At 45.8% G+C, this 15,830-nt stretch overlaps 1 protein-coding gene across 1 annotated transcript in view; it reads left to right on the forward strand.

The window, feature by feature from the left end:
* KALRN (kalirin RhoGEF kinase) overlaps positions 1-15,830 on the forward strand; it is a 464,489-nt gene that overhangs the window by 407,295 nt on the left and 41,364 nt on the right. The window contains exons 36-39 of the mRNA XM_026054352.1: positions 7,478-7,761; positions 8,662-8,766; positions 12,409-12,504; positions 14,056-14,186. Coding sequence (XP_025910137.1) covers positions 7,478-7,761; positions 8,662-8,766; positions 12,409-12,504; positions 14,056-14,186 — 616 coding nt within the window. The remainder of the gene's footprint in view (positions 1-7,477; positions 7,762-8,661; positions 8,767-12,408; positions 12,505-14,055; positions 14,187-15,830) is intronic.

Below are 15,830 nucleotides of genomic sequence, written 5' to 3' on the forward strand. Positions count from 1 at the left end.
TTGGGACTTACTATATTTTTGTGACAGAAAGAAGACAGTGTAAATACAAAATGTAAAGTAGAAGAACCTAGAGAAGCGCTTCAATGAGTTGTTTGACTAAATTGAAATAAATGTTGATTTGTTCAAAAAAGAAAAAAAACCTCACATGCAGTTTCTGGATCCTGTTAGTCTTGGTTTTTCTCTCTCTTTTCCCTGGTTTTCCGAAAGCCGAATGTGTGTGTTGGCCTGGGCCCTCGCCTTGCCCGGCTGCAGGGCGCTCGCTGCTGCGGCGCCCGGGCTGCCTCCGAGCGGCTGCTGGGCGAGGGGCCCGGGCCAGAGCGTGGGCGCAGGGAAGGGAGCGCCCGGAAAAGCCCTGGAGCTGCTGCGGGAKCCGCTGCTCTGCCCGGCGCTCTCCCGCTCCCCGGTGCTGGGCGCGGGCTGGCCTGTCTGTGTGGTGCCCTCAGGCTTCCCTTGGAGGACTCGGGGACCGTTTTTTTGCCTGTCTCGCGGGATTGGGGACAGGAGCAGGCTGGGATGGCCTCACTTAACAAGGGATTCGTGGATTCGCTCTGTGGGTGCGTTTTGACGGCTGTTGTCGTGACTTCAGAGCTGTTTATGCAAGGGGTTATRCCGGACTCCGGAGCAGGAGGAATTTCGGGAATTGGAGCTCTGGAGCCCTGACACTCGCACAGGCACCCCCAAGAGCTAGGGACTGTGCCGGGATGTCGGCGTTCCCAGCACAGGCTGGAGAGCCTCATCCGAGCAACACCAGCTAAAAATAAGAGCTGGTCAACTGGAGCTAATGGCAGCTTGCCATGAGTTATTGCTCATTAAAGCGAATTGTCAGATGCTTCGCTTGAGCTAATCATTTCCTGCTGCAAGGTCGGCCTGGTATGAAACGCAGCGAAATGTGGGAAGGGGGTCCACAACAGCTAAATTATCCAAGGGTGTCTTTTCCCTGGACTCCCACTGTGGTTAATAGAAAGAGAGGCCCCTGGGGGGGTGGATGATTCCTGCTCTTCATCCCCCTCCTCTTCCCCGGCCACCATGAGCTGGGGAGGCTCTGCTGCCGTGCACAAAAATGAGCTTCTCCCAGTGCAACTCGGAGAACTCGGAGAGCAACCGCTGTCCTTCCCAGCCTGCCGAGTGCTCGGCTTTCCCGGGCTTAGTTTTCTGCCTAAAAGTAGTCGTCAGGAAGTTGAACGCTTCTGTCCAACGGGTCAGTGAGCCTTTCCCAAAGGCTTTTAGTGACGTGCAACCTCCTCCTTCCTTTGCATCCCTTCTTTCTTTTGACTTTGCAGTGTAACTGCAATGAACTCTGCAGAAATCCCCTCTCAGAGCAGTTCTCGCTCTTGCCTGCTCTAAGAAATATCAGCTCTTCATTAAAGACACAGAATATTGTACTTTTTTTTTGGTCATTTTTTCCTTTAATTTTGGAAGTTAGCMTTGTTTGCATGTTTGGCAGTGAACCAACAAGTCAGATTAGGGTTTTTTAAATTACACTGATTAGAAAGTATGTCAAGCACRTTTGCTTATAGCAGTGTCGGTTATTCCCTCAATTTGACTGGAARCAGTTGCATAAAGTATTTAATTCTGTATCGCTCTTTTGGGGCTTAGAAAATTTTGTATATCTGTATAATCAGATACAAACCCAGAATTTATATGGAAATAATGCATGAACAAGGAAGCACGAGATTCCCAATGSACTGACCTTGTTGACTGTTGACATTATTTCCAAAAGGAAGCTTCAAATGGTTCTCCAAAATGCAAGCAGAAAATGCAGCTGGAACTTCCAAATTCTGCTCATTTCCAGGTGACCATAAAACCAGGGAGTGTTTTTGAACCTGGGAGCAGATTTATGAGTCAGCTGTGCAGTCTGAGCACATCTTGAGCCTCTGATGCATAACCAGCTGCCCCGTAGGCTCCTCTCGCGTTGGCCTCGGGCTGGAGCCAGTGACACAGCTGGAGTCACCATGGAATGGTGGCCGGGAGCCTCCGAGCAAGGAATGGGCAGTGGGGAGCCTCACAGGGCTCCAGGGCAAGTTTAGCAATTCCACTGCAAAAATTTAACATAGGCCGGGCTTAACGGGCTTCGCCTGGCAATTSTCTCTTACCTTTTCCGATGTGGACTCTGAAAATTTTCTTGTGTTTGCTTGCATTCTTCTTCAGAACCTGTTGTGGAGGCATTGCCTTTCCATCTGTTGAGAATTTGTCCTATTTGTTATTTATGGTGCTAGAAACTAATGATTTTCACTTGAGGAATACTTGTAAACCAACTCTGTATTATCCAAATGTTCGTCCAAGTTTTTGCAAATCCAGGCCAAGATTTGTACACAGATTAARACACAGATCTTAACTGTCCTCAGTCTAAGCCGCTAAGCTTTGCAACCTTAACTTGGGCCAATAAAACTGTGTTTCACTGAGTGTATTTTGGACATTTAATACCAAAGTACAGCAGAGAACAAACTTTCATCCCTCATTCTGCCATCTTCACAAGGGCCGAGTAGAGTTTTACCCCTGCAGTGGGTTGGGTCATGGAGAACACCTCAAACAACGGACCTGCTCCAGTGGGAATGTCGAATCTCAAGGGCTTTGAGTTGTGCACTGGGACCTGTGCGTGGAGTGGAGAGCAGATGTTCATGGCAGGGGCGGGAGAGGGGCCGTTTAGGTGCTTGGGATGATTCCTGTTTGTTCAGCACGGAATGCTGAACAGAGGCTTTGGAAGTGCATGGAGAGCATCTATATGTCTCCTGCTTTCCAAGAARTGTAGAGCTTCCCATGCTTAAGGAAGTAGTAGCTTGAGTGAAAACGGAATTAGTCTTTCACCCCCATCTGACTCAAGTCTATCTTTGTAAGAACTACGACTTTACAATAATAACTAACTATGGAAAATGGGCTCTGTCGAGCACAGCAGGGTTAATAGATGTGCTCATTGGTCAGATTGTCATTACTGGCTTTCCTTCACGAGTGGAACTATTTCCATGAAAACCAGTTGATGTCAATGCACATGCTGTTAGCATTACAGAGCTCCCAGTCTGGCTCATCATCATCGGTTCTGTGGAAAAAGCCTTTTCTCTCGGGACGTTTTTCTGGGGTGAGAAATGCGGCCGTACAGAGAATTAAGGTGCAAGAATTCAGCTTTTCCCATGACTGAGCCTTGCTGTAGGCACACATTTGCAGAGCTACACTGTGATTAACATCTGGCTATCGGAACATATTTCCCTTCTCTCATGTACAGCCTGTGGTTAGTTTGCCTCGGAAAGAGCAGCCTGATGTTTTCTTTAAAATAGTTCTGAGAAGTCTTCCCTTTTTCTTGCTAGGGATTTGAGTTCCTGTAGATGAATTAGATGCYGCTTGAGTGTGATCAGACCTCCCTTCCCATGCAGGCTCTGGGGAATAAGGAGGTAAAAATAAAATGCCTTGTATTTTGGTTCCAACAGCAATTCCTACCGGCTSAAGTGGGAATACAACTGCGCTTCTGAAACTGCCTTGTAAGATTTTTCATTCTTTCCCTTTCGCCCAAGGTTGCGTGTAACTGGATCCCTAGGTGTTTTGTTCAAGTAAAAGAGCTGTGCTTTTGTGGAGGGCTCTTAATTTCGGGAACAACAACGAAGATTTCCTGACGCTGGCTGTGCAAAAGCTGCGAATGTTCAAGCTCTGCCGTCTGCCTGAAGGGCTCTCACAGTCGCCTTGCCAGGAGTTTCTTGGAGGTTTTGCTGAGGGGTGTTTTGGAAACTGTCATTTCTTCAGCCTGAATGAATAGTTTGGCCAGGAAATCAGTCCAGCCACACTAGTCTGCTGACCTCCCTGCACCCGTTTCTCTCCACCAAATACCTTTATTTAGCAGCTCGTGTCCCGGCGCGGCGGTGGCACCGACCGCTCGCTGCAGCTGTTTGCACAGGACCTGGCAGTGCTGCAAGGGCAGCAGTTGGTTTGCTGCTCTTTGTGGGTAACAGCAACTGCCAGAATTACCAAAAAATACGACTTTCTCCGACCTGCTCTCTGCATTTACCAACCGAACTGCCTTGTTTAGCAGCTTGAGCAACACAGCCTGCAGAGCRTGTGTGTGTGGGGCTTTGCAACAGGAGGAAGCGGCAGCAGCCAGACCCGCTCGCYCTCCTGCTTGTTCCTCTCCACGTCTGGATCTCAGTCTGCCACCAAGAGCCATTTCATTAACATGTCCATACTGATATGCCCATAGCCGTATGTGCCACCGAAACAGCACGGCCCATGGGTTGTGCCCATTGCTTGGTAGCTGTGCTCTTGTTTGAGCTGCTGGTCCTGGCGATGCTGCAGTAAATGACCCTCAGCCGGCCTCATGGGTCTGTCAGAGAGCAAGATTCACTTGCTCAAAGTCATTGCCACATTTGCAGTTTCTTAAAAGAAAAAAAGGTTAGAAATATCCTGTGTAAACTCTAGGTGGTGTTTTGTTTTGTTTTGTTTTGTTTTGTTTTGTTTCGTTTCGTTTTGCTTTGCTTTGCTTTGGTTTGTTTTGGTTTGTTGGTAATGTATATTTGAAGATGGTGATAAATATGGAGATGGGATAGGAGTGCTCTATGCATGTATAGGGTACTGGATAGAGGAAACTCATCCCATCCGTAGAGACTTTTAGGGATGCAGGAAGGATGCGGCCACCCTGCTTCCTTGCCCATCCTAGCAGCAGGAGCAGGTGAACGGGAAGCCGGGCGAGGGCCCTGGGCGCTCCCTATCTTTGGCCGTGCAGTCTGAGCTGGCCCTGGGGCTCTGTGCCGGGTTGTGTTTGTTAGAGGGGTCACTTTGGTGGATGAGGAGGAGGATGGACAGTTGGGCTTTTCTTTCCTTTTTCTTTCATCTCAGCTTTCTGTTCAGGAGACCTAATACTCTATCTGGAGAGATTTCCCACTTGTAGGTTAAAATCAGAAATGTTTATAAATTTGCATGGGGACGGGAGGTCCCTGCTCCTTCCGCCCTGCCCTTGCTGAGCTCCTCAGGCCTGGGCCTGGGTGGAGGCACCTGGCTGAGRTGGGAGCCAGGGCTCGGTGTGGGACCCAGGGCTCAGTGTGGGACCCAGGGCTTGGTGTGGGCACTGTGGCTCCTGTGGGTGCAAGGCTGTCGGCTGCACCATTTGGGTGCCCRTCAGACCCCTTCCCTTACTAAAATGTGAACTGGCGAGGTTCCTTTCACCGGAGTGGAGTGTTTGGCTTATGCTATTTTCAAGCTGTAGTAAAAACCTCTTTGTACATTAATCACCAGTGATCTGGGAGATTAGCTCGTCCCTATTTTTCCCCAGCTACTCCCCTAGTCCCAAGCGAACAGGAGTCTCTCATGTGCCTGTTTTCCCCTTATCATCCCTGGAAAAGAACAACCCTGAAAGACTGAATTCCCCTATCCAATTTCCTTCCATGACTAGAAGGAAGACTTCCATGACTTCCAAGCCCTGTTTGCACCAACATTCCTGTTTTTTGAGTCGGAGCCTAGCCTCCTGAATGGGCACGTGGAGCCCAGAAGAGCCTTTTGCAAGKAGGAGGCTCTGCCGGGCTGCGAGCCACCAAGGCACTCGTGCTCCCCAGGCACGTGCAGGGATTTAGGTGCTGCTGTGGGGACAGAGAGGGCCCTTGCAACCTGCATTCGAATTTACCAGCCTCAAAGCCTGCGTTTTGCTGATAAGCTCTCTCTCCCCAAGGATCACGTGGAGCCTGTGAGAAGAGGGTATCTCAGGTCTATTGAATGGGAGATAAGCTGTCCACTGCAGAAGTACTATCTTGTTCTAGTGGATTTAACACTGCTTGGTGTGCATGAAATAACATCAGCAGGAACTGGCCTGAGCGAAGCCTTTTCGAGATAAGGTGGTAACTTTGTCCCTGTGGAGGAATGGCTGAAAGGAGAGGGCTGGAAAAATCCAACCAACTGCCCCTAGGATCTGTCCCTTCCCAGCCACCCTCAAACTGATTCTTCTCCTTGTCACAAGACAAATGATTTGGCCTTTCTTCCTGCCTGGGAAATGAACTTTGACTTCCTCTGGCTTCTTACAAGTGTTTCCATATGCTCTAGAAACCCAACTTTTGATTGCAGGTAGGTAACGGATTATTGGTTTGTCTTCCGGCTGCGGCTGTCTCTGGTAGTAAAATATTACAGCTCTAATGGTCTGCATTTTACAAGCTGACAGACAAGTAGGCTGCAATTTCTGCTCAGTRAGTAGCCCACTGCCAGCCACAGAGCTCTCTGCCCAGCGCAGGTAGGAGGTTTGGATGCAGGCAGCAGATCTTGGTTTCTAAAATGCTATAATTAGCTCTTCTCGGGGAGAATAACTTGCCCTCGGCGTGGGTATTACGCAATATTTGTGTTATTTATTATCGAATTGAGCATTTCTGGATTCACCAAGCTATTTTCTCGTGTTGTAACTTCTGGTTTTGTTTTGTTTTGTTTGAGATGTTTATCTTTGACTCTCTTGCCCATTCCAAGAGAAGTGAGTAATCCCATCAGGTGACTGCTTTCTGGTGCGCTGTATGAGACATATCTTACAAGAGTGTGACAGGACTTGTGAATTCTGTAAAAATTGATTCCCTCTTCAGCTGTGTGACATTAAACATGTCAGGCCCTGTGAGCCATCCAGGGGAGGGAGCTGCCTTTGCCACAGTTTCAGAAAGGTGAGAGCAGGTCGCTTGTTCCCAAAGGGCAATTGAGAAATCGCCCAGCAGCTTGTTTGCTTTGTCTTTAAAGGCCTATTGACATTGGCCCCTGTTGCTTCTGCAGGGGGTTGTACCTGTTTCTAAGGTGCTAGTCTGAACATGTGCATTGATAATCACAGTTGAATATGTTTCAGCAAAAACTTGTGCTTGTGGATTTAGTAGAAGCCGTTTTAATTTCAAGCCTGCCTTGAATCTCTTTCTTTGGTTCTCACGGCTTCTCATCTTTTGTAATAGTTCATCCCAGTTTTTTAGTTCTAAGGGAGGTATGAAGTCTTCTGACAAATTGCTTTCAGGGGCAAAGGAGATAATTTTAAGGCAGTTCAAATAACCTTCAAAAGATAATAAGTGTTCTAACTTAAAGTTAGAATGCTATTGGGGTCTGAAAACTGCTGAGAAACACTTACAGGCTCAGAACCTGACAAAGTGTTGTTGGCTGTCAGGTCTCCTGTAGTAATCTCCTTTTTGTGCTTATTTTCTTCTTGGCAATTCACAATGAAATCTGTGGGAAGAAGCTGAGAAATTTAGCACTTAGCTTCCAATTCAGGTGTTTCATCACAAAGGAGATCACTGTGCTGTCTGTAATGTTTCCTAAGGATACATAGTGTGGTAGGAAATGAGGAAAGTATAGGAGACTGTGGAAAAAAAAATCTCTGCAGCACCCTGTATTCCTCCATTTGGTGTGCAGTGAAGTTTATACAATGTTGATAGGTCACAAAACTTTTCACTGAGRCTTTTTACATTTTGGTGTTTATGAATGATGAATGTTTGAGGCGAGCTTGGAAATAAAGCAGGTGCTGTTATAATCCCGTGCCTGCCTTGCTCTCTTGCAGATGCCTATTCGGTCTCTTCCAATGACAACGGGGGCAAATCCGATTCAGTGGCCAACCTGCAACCCCAGCCATCCCTCAACTCCATCCAGAGCTCTCCGGGCCCCAAGCGCTCGACCAACACGCTGAAGAAGTGGCTGACGAGCCCCGTGCGCCGACTCAACAGCGGCAAGGCCGAGAGCAACATAAAGAAGCAGAAGAAGGTGCGAGACGGCAGGAAGAGCTTCGACCTGGGCTCCCCAAAGACCGGCGATGAAACCACCCCGCAAGGAGACAGCGCYGACGAGGTGTGTGTTGGTCCTCGCAGGAAGGTCTGTGCTGCCGATGGTCTGTCCTGGTGTGCAGGTTCAGGCTTGAGTGGATGGAGTTCCCTTAGGAGCCAGGAGGAGCAGGGAATTATACGTAAAATTAAACCRATTAACGCTGTATTACAAAGAGAATTCTGACACCTGAAGAGCAGTGAAACAGACAGGGAGCAGGATTTCAGAGCCTGCATGTATTGCCGGCCTTTGATGTGATTCTTTTAATAGTCTATCAGAAATCTGCCAGGAGTAGGAATTGAGTTATCCTTCAGCAGCCGTTATCGGTTTCTGCTGAGGTTCATATCACCTTTATCCTACCTTGGCAGTGTAATTCCTTAATGAAAGAAAATGCTCAGAGAAATAATCACATTTCTGTTAAATCTGCTAAGTATTTATCGCCCCAYGTTTCTCTGCAGTCATGTTCTTTGCTAGAATGGCTCTTTCCTAAACTGCATGAAGAATTAGAAGCAGAAAATGGAGGAGATACTRACTGAGCACAAATGGAGCAACATGTTTTTAAAGCTATACGTTGACCTGTGCTATTTCAAATTAGAAAATGTTTTTCCATCAGCACAGAGAGCTCTAACTGCTTTAACTGGTCGGGTGACCTGTCAACTGTTCGTTAAGTGTCTCTTGATGTCTGTTTTAGAAAAGGATATTTCTGTAACTCCTAGAATACATTAGGATTAACAGGCAAAAACTTRTGTCTTTCTCGCTTCTTTTTTTTGTGACACTTGGTATTACGTGCGGTTCTGTTCACCCCAACAAAATACTGAGCTGCCATTAATATTCTGAACAGGCCAAAAACATAGTGGTAGGAGTCAGATATCTAAAAAGAGCAAAGAAACCTCTTCCTGTTTCTAATTATATTTAACTTTTCTCCAGAAGAGCAAGAAGGGTTGGGGAGAAGATGAGCCAGACGAGGAATCCCACACACCCCTTCCTCCTCCTATGAAGATTTTTGACAATGATCCAACCCAAGATGAGATGGTAAGACCTCCCCTACTATGKCCATGTGCCGTTTAAGTGCTTTTGTCATAGAGACATCTAATTTGGTTTAATAGTCATCATCTAGGATTCAGTGACTAGACATGTGGTTTTAATAGACAACAGTGCGTGACTGTGTCTACTATCTTTCACCAACCAGATTTACAAATAATGCCTGGTAAGCAACGTACCCTTTGTGTCCTGTTTCGTGACAGGTATTGAGTGCTGGTGTTTTGTGTGGTCAGAAATTCCATTCAGGCTGGTAATGCTTGTTCTCCAGGTGTTTTAGAAATGCTGCTGAGTTCTGGCAGCAACAGCAGAAATGTCATTCGGTGCCAGCTGTGACCCAGAGAGCAAGTCAAATGCTGGAGTCTGCTCGAATCCATAAATACCACTTTAACAAGAGTTACATAGTTAGCTGGGCTCTGTCGGATGTCAAGTCAGGGTTTTGCTGTGGTAGATGGTGCAGTTGCTTTCAGAGTGAGATCTTCCATTGCTCTGTCTGGCTTGGGCTCTGTGAATACAACCATGCAAGTGGTTTGTGTTCAYAGTTAGTGCCTGCCCTGTCCGTGTGTGTCTTCCCCCACCCTTTCCTGGGGCTGTCAGCTCCCTTGTGGAAATTCATCCTCCTCTTTAGCTGTTTCCTGCCTTCCTGCTGATAACTCTTTTTGGCACTGCCACTTCTGTATTTCTGTCCTCTGATTGTAATTACTGCGTGCAAAGCAGCAAAAGTAGGAGAGATTAATAAATTGTTAAAAAATCCATGAAGGTCTTGGGGAAGGTTCAGGCAGCAGGTTGCAAAGAGAGAAGGAAGGGAGCGTTTCTGCCGCATAGAGGTCAGAGTGGTGGAGGAGACACTGCCAGGACAGCAGAGCTTTAGTGGATCAATCCTTCTTGCGAGGAGGAACTTCTTTCCTGTGAGGGTGACAGGGCCCTTGAACAGGCTGCCCAGGGAGGTTGTTCAGTCTCCTTCTCTGGAGGTCTTCCAAACCCACCTGGATGCCGCCCTGTGCCACGTGCTCGAGATGCCCCTGCAGGAGCAGGGGGTTGGACTAGAGGATCTCCAGAGGTCCCTTCCAGCCTCAAGCATTCCGGGATTCTGTGATCCCCAGCACAGCAGCAGTTGTGCCTGACGAGTTCCACTCAGTATTGAGCTGATGGGGGGGCTGTTTTTTTTTAGTTTTTGTTTATTTATTCATTTTTAGCAAACCTAAGCTGCTTTAGCTCTAATCGCTACTTTTGATTTTTAAAACATCACACAATTCCAGGATTTATTAAAATAATAACTTTCTGACAGCACCACAATTGAAAGCTAAACTTCTTGTTTTCTCCAGACATCTGGGCATTGTAGAGCCTTTTCCTATTCCCTATTTCTTCCTACAGTCCTAAATGAGAAGATTAAACAGACCAAGAAGCCTCTGAAACCCTTTTGCTCTCTCCTCCTCTTCCCCAACCACCTTGTCATCCCAGGGGTGTAAAAAACCTGAGCTTACCAACACGGCCCCTGAATTCCCTGGCACGGAAACACTGAGCTGGGTGTTTGAGCCACGCTGGAGCCAGCAGCTCTTTAACAGTGTTAATTTGGGCACAGCTCCCTGCTTGTGTCCTCACGCTGCTTGTAGGAACTGGCTTGTGTTAAATTAGCAGCAGCCCAGCAGGGCTGGTGGGGAGAAGRCTGCGCCGTCCCCGCACGCCCTCGCTGCCTGCCAGCGGGCTGCCCCTTTGCAAGACAGCAGTAATTGTGCTTTGCTGCTCCTGCAGGCAGTTACAAAGACATTTGCAGGACACCTTTTTTATTAGAAAATTATAATTTACTCCCCGGGAAATGGAAATAACTATTTTTCTGTTTCCCTTACGCAGAAGAGTTTTGTTTGACTCTGAAAGACTTGCATGCAGCAAATGTTTTCCTGCGCCCTTTAAAATCYGCAGCTATTTACTTGTCAGAGATATTGAGCAATTTCAGTTAAAAGAAGTGAGAGCAACAGCTGTGCAGTGGTTCCAAAAATGGGATTCCTCCTGCTAGAATGCTTATGTTGGACAGTTATCATCTAAGCATTTGTCCAGCATCTCTTCAAAATCCCGGCTTTCGGCCTTTTATTTTTTCCCTCTTGCACATCCATCTGCATTGCAGGTGAAGCAGGCAGCCTGATCTCTTACATTTTTATGAGATTTCTGCTTTACCAGCCTAATTCCTCAATTACCAGCCTGATTACCTGTAATTTTTGTTGTTGTTGAAATTAGAAGTGTTGATTAGATGTATTATTTGAGTGAAAGATGGGACTACAAGTGGCAGAGTGTTGGTGCTTCTCCTCTGTCAAAAAACCTTCTGGGTAGGATTAGTCTCTTCTGCTTTTGCTTTTTTTTTTCCCTGGGCTGTCACTCAACGTCAGCAGCTACCCCAAAGGGCTGCTTAGAGAGCTGCCTAATTCCTGCTGTCACTTCTCCACGTCTCCTTCCCCGGTGCTGTTTAATGCATGTTCCTTGGCACTTGTGTGGTGGCTTCTCTGAAAGAGGTGCTCTTCAGAAAACCTTCAGTAAGTGACAGAGAGATGAATAAGCCTTTTCATTATTTGAATGCAGTGTCTATAAAAATTTAGCCACACTGTGTCTGTGACAAAGTGTGTCAAAAGCAGCTTTTCTAAGGGCTCGTAGTTTTAGTGTTTAATTCAGAAGCAGCATATTTACAGGTGAGCTAATAAATACCAATTCCCACAGCCATTGCCTGAGTTTTGGTTTTCAAAATGTTTTTTTCTTGGATCAAAGACCAAGATATGAGAGAACAACCCGATTTTGAGCAAAAACCTTAAACTAAAGCTGAACATTTCACGTGCAGGCCAAGGCCTTCACAGTGCCATGGGTGATGTTTGGGCCGACTCTGGAGATTCATAACAACAACAGGAATGTAGAGTTTATCAGATGTGTTATGTGTCAGGCACCCACAATCAAATATGGTGACCAACAGGCTTATAGAAATGACACTGAAAATATTTTAAATAATGTGAACAAGTAGAGGGGAGCATTTCCTCCTGTGCTGGATATGTAGGATAGATGAGATGCACCTAAACATTTCCTCTCTGCTGATTGCAGAAGGCCACAGAGGGAGAAAAGATGGATTTTAGATGGCTGAAGTAGCACCAATGGCATCATCTGGCTTCCTTTGGAGTTGCAGTTCAGCTTTGGGAAGGATAGGAAGAAAAACCTCTTCCATCCAGTTGCCTTTAACTCCACATCTGCCTTTGCTTAGTGCATTTGTTAGTTGTGCACATGTGGAGGAGGAGGTAATTTCTCAGATTTGCAATGGAAAGATCAATTTTTTTAGTGTCTATAAGGCAGCAGAGGTCCTTAGAAGGAAGACCCAGCAGAGGTTAAGGGCTTGGACCCAAGTTCTAAATGAATGTCAGGTTTCTCTCGCTGGTTCCCAGTGTGGGACCTGCTACAAAGGGATGTGTAGCTGGAATTCAATACCAGTTCCATGTTTTTCTGCTAAAATGGCAGAGAGCCTCCAGACCTTGCATGTGGGCCTCCAAAACTTGCACTTCCACATTTATCCTTTTCCCAACTCTGAAGCTGCTTCACGTACTGCTGGTTTCCTAACCCTTCGCACCCTGCTAACTTGCTTTTCCTTTGCACACTGGTGTCTTGCAGTCCTCTTCCTTGCTAGCTGCTCGACAGAGCTCCTCCGATGTCCCAACTGCTGCGGATCTTGTCAGTGCAATAGAACAGTTGGTCAAAAACAAGCTGGTAAGTCCAGGGTGGTGAAACGCGGCACAACAGGCTCCGTGCGACTCCAGGGATGGACTTTAGAGTCTACCTCTGTTTTTGATTTCCTTGCTTCCCACTTTCATCTGCTGTGCCTACATTAACCCTACAGGCTCTGCTTCTCAGTAGAGAAACTAACAGTTTCTGTTCCACGTGTGAGATGAAACGTGCCTCTCACTTCTGGAAGAGCTGTGTAGAGCTCGTTTCGAGGCACAGGAGTTTAACTACCCAGCAGATGAACTTGTTTCGTGTTCCAGCGTCTCCAAGAGGAACCCCTAAAGAGTGAAACGACCTTAAATATCACAGCTGTGTTTTAATTTTTCAAAGGCTCATGTGYGGCTTTCAGTCTGCCTTGCAACTGTATATGATAGAGACTGGAATAAGCATTACAAATGCTTTGGGTTTAATTTGTTCAAAACTTTCAATGTAGTGCACCCTAACTTYGTGTTCTCATGGCTGTTGCACAAGGGGTAAATCTTGCTTTAAACACTGGCTTTTCTAAATTGTTMTCTGAAACAGTTCAAAATGTTAATGCGTAAGCTACGCCCTTTTTCTACATGTGACAGCACCTCTAAACTTAGATAAATGTTTGCTTTAAGCAAGTTTAACTTGGTGAACAAGTCAGGATTAAAGCAGATTTATAATGAGCCTGCGAAGGTTCATTTCCTTAAAGGTAATATTAAGGATGAAGAGAGTAAAAATGAAACAGAGAGGGAAAAAGAAGTGTTTTTACTGTGGGAATTGCTATGAATCTGCGCAAGTAGCATTATCTTGTGAAAGATTTCGAAAGGTTTTGGTATTTTCTCAGTTTGAGAAGTTAGACCATGAAGATGGTCTCTGTTCCTAGAGTGGTTGAGGAGGAGTAAGTGCTGCAGGAGCAATTTGCAGCATGAGAAACAGAGAAGGACATTCCCAGAAACTTTACTCAAAATAGTTTTATTCCACTGAGGGACTAAAAAAATGGAAAGTATTTCATTAACCTAGTTAAGTGTGTTTTTGGAGGGTATTTATTTTCTCTGTCCTGCTTGCATGCTGTTAGATCAACTGCAATTACTTTCCAGGAATTTGAGGACAACATTAATTATTCTTGAATCTTACTAAGAATCCTCCTATTTCTGTTTCATTTTGTATTTTATTTTACTACCAAGAATCTACATTTAGTCTTTAACAGAGATTCATACACACTACATATAGCCTGACACTGCTTTTCAGTGTGACATTATGGCATTTTCAAATTGATTTGAAAAAATTTGGAAATTGTAGCCCTGGGGCTACAAGAACATCTTTTTCCGTCCTCTGACAAAATCATGTTCTCCTTTCTAACAGCTTTTTTTTTTTTTTTTTTTTATCTTATATTAATATGAAACTAGTTTGGTTTTTGGATTGTGTTTCACTGAGCCCTGTGGGAAAGTTCTGCTCAATACTCTGCTTGGTTTTAGATTGCTGTTGATTACAGAGCTGACTAGAAACAGAAGGTAACTCTCAAGCTGGAGTTCAAGGATAAGGCTTATTCTTCTATCCCTCTTTTTTTAGACCCTTGAAGGAGGATCTTACCGAGGAAGCTTAAAAGATGCCACTGGCTGCTTAAGTGAAGGAATGGCATCTTCAACTCCCCCAAGAAACCTTGAAGAGGAACAAAAAGCCAAAGCAATGAGAGGCAGGATGTAAGTTTTCTTGTTGGTTCTTATTTCTGAAAATACACCCGAGCGTAGACCATAGCTTATTTTGTAGTCAGTGAGTGAGCTCAGAACTGATAGTAAAGCTCTGCATTCTGCTTGCTGGYTTTTTTTATCTTCTAAAAATATTTTAGGAAAGCTTTTTTGTACCCAGAATGTTCATCTTCACTCCTTAAAACCTGCAGTTTTTACTCCAGATGACAAAATATCTGTTTCTGTATAAGCTTCTTGTGATTATACACAGTAGTTATACACATAGGTGTTCACCTGCTCATTGCTGAGCTCCCGGAGGTGAGGTCTACTCTTAAGGGGGAATATATTGCTGATGTGGTTACCTGTTCTCAAGGAACAGAGCAGAGAAACCCAATTGAATTGTTTGAGTGAGCTGAAAATCTTTTGCTTTCATTATTTGCGAAGTTGGAGACAGAATTTAGATGTGTTTATGGGGCAAATGCACTTACAGTAAGTTTTATTTGAGAAATCTTCGTGTACATAACAATGAGGGAGGAGCTCAGGGAAGTCTTTTTTTTTAATTATGTATACTGTCCTGTAAATGTAACAAAAATAACAGTCCTGCCTTGAAATGTTACTGACAGTAGACATATTTCAAATCCATGGTCAGCCTGAAGGACACAGAATTCAAGGGAGAGAATGATGACATATATATATAAAAAAAAAGGATCAGGTAGCTGTTTTCTTTATAAAGCCTCTTACACTAACAGTGATAGATCAAATCATGTAACTCAGTAGTGCACTGATGGGGAAAACGACAGTGTGCACAGGCCTTGGTGGAGTGTGCTGAGGTGAGGGATAGAAGAAGAGCAGCCCATTTGGGAAAAATGCCAGGCAGGGGAAGGAAACAAAGTGAGTGGAGGAAAAGGAAATAATTAAAGAGTAGAGGAGGAAGCAGGAGCAAAGTGTCACAGGACTGTGAAAGCATCATGTGCTCCTGCGGTTTGCAGTAGGAAGCCAGAGAAGCAATAAAGCGGGGGACTGGACATGCTCACAGCCGCGGCAAGGCCGTGACACTTGTGCTGCTGAATGGGAGAAGTTGTTCTGTTGGACAGACGTTGTCCTTTGCGCGGGAGCAGYCCCGCTCATGTCCGTCCCTGGAAAGCTGCTCCGCGTCACAAGTTCTTGGGTTTCTCTGGTAGCAGTTTGCTAATTAGATCACTGCCAAGTGGCTGCAGGTTGCAGTGCGCGTGCAGAGACCAGTGCTACTGCAGGCACAGCTAAATTCAGTAACACTCTGTAGCTTGCACTGCTTCTGGCAGGGGCACTGGCGGCGTGTTACACGTAATTAGTGACTGCCTCCGTCCCATTTCCTCAGCGCCAGGATGTTTAGGAGCACCTGCTAGTGGCTTTCAGCACAAGACATCTGTCTCCTCTCCAGCTCCTCCGTGTCTGCGTTCTGTATCTGTGCGGCTCGCTCTGTTTAATTCCATAACCATATTAGGCAGCTGTGCTCCAAACTCGAGTTGTGACCCCCCATTTCCCACAAAACAGCAGTTGGAGCCTTGCACAGGCATGGGCAGYAATTTCCTGTGTGTCTGGCAACACGCGCGTGGCAGCACTGAGCTGCTGGGTTAGGAAACCTCGGCCCCATCCGCCTAAATTGCTGCATAAAACCAT

The sequence above is a fragment of the Nothoprocta perdicaria genome, unplaced genomic scaffold, assembly GCF_003342845.1.
Source record: "Nothoprocta perdicaria isolate Ctin4 unplaced genomic scaffold, notPer1 scaffold_0, whole genome shotgun sequence".
NCBI lineage: Eukaryota > Metazoa > Chordata > Aves > Tinamiformes > Tinamidae > Nothoprocta > Nothoprocta perdicaria.